This window comes from Myotis myotis, unplaced genomic scaffold (genome assembly GCF_014108235.1).
Source record: "Myotis myotis isolate mMyoMyo1 unplaced genomic scaffold, mMyoMyo1.p scaffold_m19_p_17, whole genome shotgun sequence".
Lineage (NCBI taxonomy): Eukaryota > Metazoa > Chordata > Mammalia > Chiroptera > Vespertilionidae > Myotis > Myotis myotis.
This window is the reverse complement of record NW_023416321.1, coordinates 8,397,507-8,407,909: the sequence shown is the minus strand read 5'-3', so window position 1 is coordinate 8,407,909 and position 10,403 is coordinate 8,397,507. Positions and strand designations below refer to the sequence as shown.

Genomic DNA, 10,403 nt, shown 5'->3' with positions numbered 1-10,403 from the left:
TCCCTGTCCATCAGGGAAAGATGTGAGTCTCTGGGTATCTTGCTAAGATTCTCCTTCACCCTCTTCCGCTATCCCCAGCAGAGGATGGCAGGGGTCATTAGTCAGTAGGAGTGCCTACAGAAGGCAGTGTTTACCTATGTGGTGGTAACTACTATATACCACCTGGTTCAACTCTAAGATTTAAGAATGTGGAGCTTCCACATATAAATTTTATCTGGACTGGAAGTGCCCCCCATCCAGGCTCAGAATGTTACAATGAAAGTGCAGCCTTTGGAAGTCATTCAGAAAACCCATTAGTCACAGGGAAAATGAGGGTCATATAGACAGAAAGCGTCCCTAGGTGGATGGGGTGGGCCTTAGTTTCACTACCTTGGGGTGCAAAAGTTGGTGTCTTCAGTGAAGACTTCCCAATAATCTGGCAGAAATGCTCGATTTCCCTAGCTTTCTTTCCTACTAATCCTTGCTTCCAGATTCTTTCTTTTGTCCCCTGAAGAGTCAACAGGATGTGTGATATTTCAAGAATATAATAAGCAATGAGTATAAGGAACCTGGCACAGCTTGGAGTCTAGGATTATGGAAACACAGTGATATAGTGAAGACTACACACCAAAACACATCTAGTCTTTTAGCTGAAATCTCCAACATGTTGGGACTGTTGCCATGGAATTTCACAAAATCTTTTTTCCTGAGACAGACGCCATGCTACAAAGAGGGGATAAGCCATTTGTGCAGTCAGAGGTGGAACATTTTAATTACATAAACGAGTCTGAGCCTAGTGCTTACACCCTTTAGAAATATCAAGGCAGATACATAAAACACACATTTACCAGGAATTTGGGATTCTTGGCTCTGGTAGAAATGTTCATGAAGCTGACTCTTAATTTGTAAATAGGCTCAGTGAAATTGTCCCTGGAAGCAGAATTTATTTTCCCTAACACAAGCTCTTACAAAGTAAAAAATAAAAAAGGCTTTGGCAAGCAGCTGCAGGTGCCAGTTTGTGTGTACACTTTGGGGAAGATCAAAATACCTTCCTGTTTTTTGTTCCTCTCCACCATCCTCTTCACATTCACAACTTGGTGGTTAAAGGAAAAACTTAACAACACTACCATTTTCACATCAAAGATATGTGAAACAGATATTCATATACAGATTCTTCTGCTTAATACTTAATGCTGCATAAATGCTTACTTTTACAAACATTCATGGGTATTTAATACCCATACATTAAGAGCTTTGAAAAATAAGTGGTTAGGGCATAATCACATAAATTTAAAGTTGGAAGAGACCTTAGAGAATGTCTAAATCCAACTCTTATTCAAAAGTTGAGGCAACTTAGTTTTAAGAGTTTAAGTGATTTGCCCAAAGTCCTACAGCTAATTAGGGGCAAATGTGGAATTAGCAAACAGATTCTGTGACCCCTATTCCAGTGTTAATTTTACAATTATAACAGAGCTTTTCCTTGATAGCATGCTTCTCTTAAGAGTAAAGATGACTAGGACCATCTGCAGAACTAAGATTAGACATTCAGGAATTTCTGCGGAATACAGTGGCTCCATTTAAAGAGACAAAAAACAACCTGTCCGACGAAGAGCCTGCCAGTGGAGGTGCCCCCGCCTCACCCCACCATGAAGCTCAGCTCTGACCTAAACAACATTCATGGTGTCTATCCCTGAGTCCTCTCCTGTGGGGAGAGGGAGATGAAGTTATCCTTTTTGGATTCTTTGGTTTTTTTGTTGTTTTTAAACGGTTGGAAAGTTGGCTTGGGTCTGTACACTAATACTCTATGAAGGAGACAAAGAACTTCAGGTAGTGGTGGTGTTGCTTTTTCTCCCCTGGTGCTGCTAAACCATCTTCCTCCTCAGAACCCAGCTCTATCCATCTTTTTTTTTTTTTTTAATTCTCACCCGAGGATATTTTTTCCATTGATTTTTAGAGAGAGTAGAAATGAGGGAGGGGACAGGAGAATGAGAGAGAGAGAAACATCAATGTGAAAAAGACACATTAATTGGTTGCCTCCTATACACGCCCCTATTGGGGCTGGGAGTTGAACCTGCAACCCAGGTATGTGCCTTTGACCAGGAATTGAACCCAAGACCCTTTGATCCTTTGGTGTATGGGCTGACCCTCTAACCACTGAGATACTGGCCAAGGCCCAGCTCTGCCCATCTTGATCACCGGAAATGGATGCCATAGCCCACAGTGGACAACTTCCTGGAGTTTCCATGACAGTCTGTATTGAAAACCATCAGTTTTTCGGTGTAGGATTTCTCCTGCAGATGACTTCTTTAACCCAAAGCAGCTTTTAATTGGAGACGGAGGGTAAAGAGTAGAAGCAGATGTATTATCAGATGACTTCGGGTTTTTGTTTTTTTGCTTATGTGATAAGAAAAGGATCTGATGTTCCAAGACTGAGTCTTCAGTTATTGATAACAGACAGTTATTTTGTGGATAGTCTTTTTCATGCTATTAGACTCTAATTGGGATGGGGAGATTAGATGCTAACTCTCGGCCTTTTGTTAAATGCAGAAGGACAAGACTTCCCATAAGGTCACTGGCCAGCTCTTCTTCTGTGTGGATCTGGGCTCATGGCCTTTTGGCACTCTTGGCTGACAAGAGCGTCTCATGCAGCACTACGGGGGGACTCTTCTAACTGGCAACAAACTCCATGGTATGCCTGTCCTATTGATGCAAAAGAAAGTGACCAAATACTTCTCTGATTTTTAAATATCATAAAATTCATGTCCCTGATGGGAAAACAAAGGTTTCACAAAAGTAGTAACATTGGCATTATCTGCAACTTCTGAATGGAGACAGTGTTTCTCTGTTGCCCACGTGAGCATGACCCTCTGGATACTAAAAATGGTACGAAAGAGAGTTTGGAACTGAGTTTGTTTTGAGAGTGATTTGTTAGGTAGGGGTATCGGTTTTTAAAAACAATGTGGAATGCTCAGGCGTGAATCATCTCTGGGGCCAGATGTTCACTTCAGCATGGCTCTGTGTTCTCCTCGGGCTATATGAGATGAAAACTCATACCGATCATGGCTTCGATACCCACACATGTTACACTCAAAAGGATCACGAAAGCCGTGGCAACCCATGTGAATGGTGAACATCACATAATCCAGAAAGAGGACTCGACAGTGGTCACACCGATACACATCCATCATCTCCCCTTCTTTGTTGATCACTTTGATGGAGTCTCGTGGGCAGATGGGTGGGGGCTTGAGGAGTTCATAAGAGCGGGGTATCTCTTTCAGAAGTGGTATCCCATTGCGGGCCCGAGGAGGGACCAGGTGATTTTGCTGGTAGATGTGATTCTGGCGTTCTTCGTGGTTGCTGTCAGTGTCTGTGGAGTCATGGCCACTATTGTTGGGGGAGAGGCCTCTTTCAGTAGGTAGGCTCTTCTCTGGCAGGTGGATCTGCTTCTTTTCCAGGTCCTGCACAGCACCATTCGGCATCTCTGCACGGGTAAGGGCTATGGGATATATGCTGCTGATAACAGGGACCATCTCTGAGGTGGGAGCAGGCGGCGTCTGGACTAAGGGGCGCAGTGCCTCAGCACCAAGATAGCTGATGGCATTATTGATGGCTTGGTCCATCATCCGGGTTTGTATTATCTCACTCTCTTTCTCGTACATATAGCTGGGATTATAGTTGACATCAAAGCAATGGCGCTTCTCACCTAGAACAAGTAAAAAGAATGAATTACAAAAGGAAAAACACAAAGGCAGAGCAATTATAAAATGATTTTCCAGAGTCCTTGAAAAGAGAGAAAGGACATGTTGCCTGCAGGTACACCCAACCCATGCAGAATGGTTCCATAAGGTGCTGACGTCTCAGGGGACAGTGGCTGACAGCACACGTTAGGGCAGTCCACATAAATTAGGTTAGCAGGCAAAAGGGGGAGTCAGAGATGTCATTACATTGAAACTACAATGTGAGTTGTTTCCACTGCTCTTGTCAGAGGGAAACTCTGGAGGAAATGAAGCGAGAGAACACGAGGACAAGGTTTAGTGGGGGCTCCTTGTGCAGGGGCACGGGGGCGTCTGCACTTCTGTGCATGAACTACTAAGACACAGTCAATTCCCCAACTTTTATTTTGCTTGTTATTTTCTCCTGGTAACACCAAGGGAGCCGGGGCGATGGACGTATTGCCAAAAGTGGGGATGATCTATGACTGGCCTGCAGCTTTTAAAATAGCTACAGAGGTAGAAATAATAGCTCCAGAAACTCCCCACTCCCTATACTTGCCACTCCCCAAACACATCAGCCACCAGACAGACTGAGATTTCAGTAAAAGAGCTTCAAATGTGGAAAGTTTTAGAAAAGCTTTCTTGATGAAAGATCATGATCTTTGTCCCTTTCATAAAGTGTGTGATTCTTTTGCTTAAAAAAAGGTATTACTAATACATATGTGATCATTAGGACCTATCTCACACTTAACTGAAAAAATTATTTGTGGTCACCCTTTCCTACTTCTCATGTCAAACTGCTGAGAGATTTTGAAAACAGAGTTTAGCCACCTTTAGGGCGTGTGGGTGTTGTGTGTTAGAAAACCAAGGCTCTCTGGCCACAGGAAAGGCAGGAGCGGGGCTTATAGAGATGTGCTCAGTGGTGAGTGGCAGGTCAAAGGGAGAGAAGCGGGAAAGATGTGTCAAGAGCTGGAAGTGGGCATAAATGTGATGCTTTTTCATTCTGTAGACATTGGGTTCTGGAGAGATTTGCTGAACCATACCCTCTCTTCTGTAACATTTCCTAGGCATGCTGTGGTTCCAAAATTTGTCACCACCAGACAGTAAAGGGTTCAACAATGAAAAGCCAATATAAGAAAACAAAAGGAAAAAAAAAAGAAAACAAAAGGATTAGAAAAACAAGTTCCTTTTCTTGAGATCTTTCCAACCTAATAGGAGAGAAATAAGATCTGTATATATGGAACTGGAGAAAAATGCTAAAAGTTGTGAAAGGGATGTGCCCTATGGAGGCCTTTGATTTTATTCTAAATGCCATGTTTGAAGCATTTACGTAGGAGAGTAATGTGTCTTCTGTAAAAAGAATTATAAGGCAAGGTGGTTTGGTACAAATCATTTACTTAAGTGTTAAATGAATGCAAACATTTCAGGAATACTTGGGGTAGGGAAATCATTCTTGGATAACCTAAATTTTGAGAAGAGTCTTGAAATGGTAGGATTTTGATTTTTTCATAGAGGTAGACGGGACATCCTAATTGAGGGAGAAGCATGAATGAAGGTAGAAAAGGGGGTCCACAGCAGGGAAGACTGAAAGTCTGGATATAGCTAATATCAGACGTATGAAATAAAGTATTTCTCAAGCTTCACTTAATCCTTCACATTCTGCAATATTCACACACTAGGGTGGTTTGGTGGTTGACAGCATGAACACTAGAGTCACATGGACTGGATTTGATGCTGGCTCATCAGTTACTAGTTTCATGACCTTGGGCAAGTTACTTAACCTCTATGGCTCCAAGTCCTCTTGTAAAATGGGGATAATAATCGTATCTACCTCGAAGACTCCCTGGTAAGCATTTAGAACAGTACCTGGCACACAGAAAATACTTGGTAAACATCAGGGGTTTTTTTGTTTTGTTTGAATCAGTTTCCTTTCTTTCTTTTGTTAAAATAAATCAGTTTTTTAAGAAAACGGTGTCACGCCTTAGCCAGTTTGGCTCAGTGGATAGAGCTTCAGCCTGAGGACTGAAGGATCCCAGGTTCGATTCTGGTCAAGGGCACATGCCTGGGCTGTGGGCTTGATCCCCAGTGGGTGGTATGCAGGAGGCAGCCGATCAATGATTCTCTCTCATCATTGATGTTTCTATCTCTCTCTACCTCTTCCTTCCTCTCTGAAATCAATAAAGACATATATATTTTTAAAAAAAGAAAACTGTGTCACTAACATATATGGAAAACCAGAATCACTTGCCACAAAAAGAAGGTAACTATGAAAAATAAAGATGATGAAACAGAGTAATCAATTCAATTTTGATCAGACTCTACTGTGAGTACTTGAGACAAAGATCCACCCTGTCTTTGTTCAAAACAGAAATCACCAAGAGTGTTCAACGACTAGCATTAAAATAAGTTTCAATCTTTCTTCTTAATATAATCAGGGAGATTGAAAAAGAACTAAAAAGAAAATAAATTTCTTGCCATGTGGATCAAGGTTTTTAAAAGGCCTGTGGGCCTCCTGGCACTTTGTATCCCACATTTTGGGAGATACTGAAAAAAGATAACACATGGTGGGACATGATGGGCATTCTGAATGGTCAACCATAAGGTTTGGATTTGAATAAACAGCAAACCACGTCATGCCCTTGAGCAAGGGAGGCTTGTGGTCGAAATGTTTTCAGGATATTAATGTAACAGCAATGTGTAAGATGAACCAGAACGTAGAGAACTGGAGCTAGAAAGACCAGCTAAAAGACTTAATGTAATCGAATGGATTTGTCCCACATCCCCACTACCTTAAGGCCAACCTGAGAGACTTTAGACAAATACCTGAGAGAAAAAATATGCAAAGAAAAAACATCCTGCCTTGGCAACTCAACAAAAAGCAATAGAAAAGCAGGCATTTGCTTTCTTATTTTCAGCTTCCAGATCAGATGTATCTTTGATCAAGGCTGTTTGGAAGAATGAGACTGACAACAGGAAAGCCAGCTAAGGTCACAATTGTTCATTCCCCTAAGAGTGACACAGAAGTGATGAACTTTGGTTTCTTGGCCTTTTCAAGGTTGATGATTTTCCAGTGTGGCTAGCTCACTCAACTCCCCATACCAGGGGTCCCTGAGAATCTTTTTATCTTTTCTCCCAACAATGAGGCTCCATAAATTTCCTAGGGTGGGACAGGTACAACACAAACTCTGCTTTTATCCTTTCTCCCAAGCGTTGGTTATACTTCATTAGGCCTACAATTTCACAGTCTATACCACCTGCAGCACATGTCAGAGAACAGCTGAGTGCTAAAGTTGTAAGAGGCAAAACATTAAGAGGAAAATGAACCCCTGGATGAGTGGAAATAGGTGACTGTGTTCTGCGGTTAACGCAGACCATTGTTCATTGTGAAGAGGATGGGAGAGCCTCAGATCTTCACGTGCACGCACCCTGCAGTCATCAGATCCCCTCATCTCTGGGTTACGGTAACTTGAGTCGTGCAGATGATTATCAGTCACCTGTAGACTCGATGACTCAATGTGTATGAAACTCAGAAGGGGTAAGCTACAGTAATTGAAAAGCCAACAGCTCACGTTTCTTTAGTAACACACTCATAAGAAAGGTTAGTCAAACCACAACAGTGTAACTGCTCCCAAACCTGCACGGAGCCTCTAGTCCAGCTTCTAGTCAAAATCATACCACACCTCTGAATGACTAATGATAGCAGCTTTAGGCTGAATTAGAGGTTTTGCTTCCAATGAAAATACAAATGGCAACAACAAGTCCTAAGTTCAGAAACCAAGGCTGCTTGGTTGGGCCATTCCCTACCGTTGACTCTTTTTTAAAATATATTTTTATTGATTTCAGAGAGGAAGGGAGAAGGACAGAGAGATGGAAACATCAATGATGAGAATCATTGATTGGCTGCTCCTGCACACCCTCTAATGGGAATGGAGCCTGCCCTTGAACAGAATCGGACCCCAGGACCCTTCAGTTTGTAGGCCAACGCTCTATTCACTGAGCCAAACCAGCTAGGGCAGTGGTTCTCAACCTTCTGGCCCTTTAAATACAGTTCCTCATGTTGTGACCCAACCATAAAATTATTTTCATTGCTACTCCATAACTGTAATGTTGCTATTGTTATAAATCGTAATGTAAATATCTGATATGCAGGATAGTCTTAGGCGACCCCTGTAAAAGGGTCATTCGACCGCCAAATGGGTCGCGACCCACAGGTTGAGAACCGCTGAGCTAGGGCCTGTAATTATTTTTAAAGGTGTTGATCCCTAATATTTAGGCTTTGGTAATACTACTAAGCAACCACCTGTCCCGAATTGCTGCAATGTGGCCAGGGTATATGATTGTTGGCTTCTAAGTGCCAACTTCAAAGTATAGAATCACAGCCTAAAGCTAAAAGGGACCTTCACTGAGCATGTGGATTCCATCCTCTGCCTTTAGGGTCAAGGTACAAGACCTACCACCCTAATCTGTTTACTTCTGGTCTTTATAATGCACAGTACCCAGCACTATGCCTTACGTTGTAATACTAATAAGAATAGTTACTATTTATTGAGCCTCTACTATATATCCAGTGCTGTCCTAGGTACTTTACATATTGCCTCATTTTACCTAAGATGAATTATCATCTCTTAGACATATGAAGAACCTAAAGTGCAAACAGTCTGATTAACTTGTCGAGGTTGCTCAGTTGGTAAAATGGAGAACCAGGATGCAAACCCAGTATGTGTTTCAGCATTAACTGCTGTTTCCTGGTCGCTACCTTGCCCAAGGTGGCACAATCCCAGCACTGCTTTGTTCTCTAAGAACCAGCACCATGCATTCAAGAAATATCTATGATGCAGAATTGTGATGTCTGCAAGGTGTTCAATGAGTGTCTGGCATATGTAAGGACTCAATAAATGACAGATCTATCATCATCATCATCATCATCATCATCACCATCACACCATTTTAGGAGCTTTGAGGAATACACACATAATTGCAATCCATAGGAGATGCAGCATTTACACAGTTTCTTACAAATCAATATCCTTAATACTATGTGGAGAAACCAAGTATAGAGTAGCCAAGAGAGAAATACAGACCACTTCTCAAATATGCCACACATAATACGGCACAAATAGCAATCTATTCTTTTCTTTAAAGTTTTCTTACCATGGGAGGTGGTGGTAGTGATGGGAGGTGGTGGTAGGGAGGTAGTGGAGACAGACATATATATAACATAAAGCAGACGGTTAACCTTGCCTTGAGTGCAGAGGGAGAGAGCTCAGGAGAGTAGGGGAATGTAGACCATGTGTACCTTTAAGGGCAGATGTGAGGGTGGGCACTTCAGACAGAGCATGGGAAGAACATTACATGGAAGTAGAACAGTATAGAAGTGTGAGTACATTGTGGCTGAATGAAGGGAGTAGTTGGCTGAAGTAATAATATTAGAAAAGGTAAACTGGAGACAAAGTGTGGAAGGCTCAGACTGCCTGCATTGTTTGGATTTTATTCCAATGGGAGCCATTGGAAGTTTTTTTTTTTTGAAGAGGGGAAATGATTTAACATTATAAAAATAACACAATTCCAATATTACCATCATCATGATGGGTAATGTGAAATATTCAGATTTGCTTTGTTTTTAAGTTTCTTCAAGTCACTTGAATGTATTGCTGCTACCTTCATACCATTTTCCATACGTATTATCACTTACTGCAAACATATATCCAAAAAGAAAAAAGGCAGGTTAAGTAGGGTAAATGGAATATCTGATGATGATTATGGCTCTAATCTCAATCTAAATAAGACTAAAGTGACTAACACTTCTTCCAGGAGGAGGAAAGCAGAGGGGAGCCACAGAATAAGAAGCAGGAAGGAGAGAGAACAGAGAGAGCTGTGGGGGTGGCAGTGAGGAAAACTGAGCTGTAGACCACACAATTTTTTTTTTATGCAGAAGTCTTGTCCTCTGTGAAGTGCTACTTGGATGTTGTCTGTCCTGATGGAGTCACCAGCGGGAGATAACTTCTTTTCTCAAGAAAACACACCATGCGGGGAGGATGAAGAGGGTAAAAGGGCCACATATATGGTGATGGAAGGAGAGTAGACTTTGTGTGGTGAGCACACAATGAAATAAGAAATGATGTATCACAGAATTATAAACTGGGAACGCATATAATGTATTAACCAATGCCACCCCAATAAATTCAGTAATAAAAAATGAGAACACATCCTTGAAGGAGAACGACTGCCCTTTTTCAGAGCTTTTCTTCCACGAGCTTCATGTCTAAACTCATCCCTGCCCACAGCCCCCGTGTCCCACACACGACACACACTGCTCTGGGTGCCCTTAGACTGCAGTACTTTCAGCTCTAGGTTCTGGCCCTGCTCTGTCACCTACCTCTCTGACCCCCTTTCCCTCCTTGGTAAAAGAACTTCACTGGGTGGTTCCTAATGTCCCTTCAAGATCTAAAATGCTATGACTTAATACATATAGGAGCATGGATTCCAGCCTTTTGGGACAGGGTGGGAGAAGTTACTTTGTGCTTTTAGAAACAGGTATTAAAACTGCTGCTGTCACTCTGTTAACCAAAGCGGACAATTTCTCTTCAGTTACTTCACAGGGAGAATCGATGGTGTTTGCTGAAGTGTCAAAACCTCACTCATATGTTTACCGCAGTTGAGTGAGATATTTTTTCATGTTCATTTAGACATGAAAACCTCCTTTAATAAAGT

General features: G+C 42.0%; 1 protein-coding gene across 4 annotated transcripts in view; it reads right to left on the bottom strand.

Moving 5' to 3' along the window:
* Positions 1-2,046: 2,046 nt before the first annotated feature.
* IKZF3 (IKAROS family zinc finger 3) overlaps positions 2,047-10,403 on the bottom strand; it is a 77,207-nt gene continuing 68,850 nt past the window's right edge. For all 4 annotated transcript variants that reach the window (XM_036340462.1, XM_036340463.1, XM_036340465.1 and 1 more), the window contains one exon: positions 2,047-3,682. In XM_036340462.1, coding sequence (XP_036196355.1) covers positions 2,979-3,682 — 704 coding nt within the window. In that variant the 3' untranslated portion in view covers positions 2,047-2,978. The remainder of the gene's footprint in view (positions 3,683-10,403) is intronic.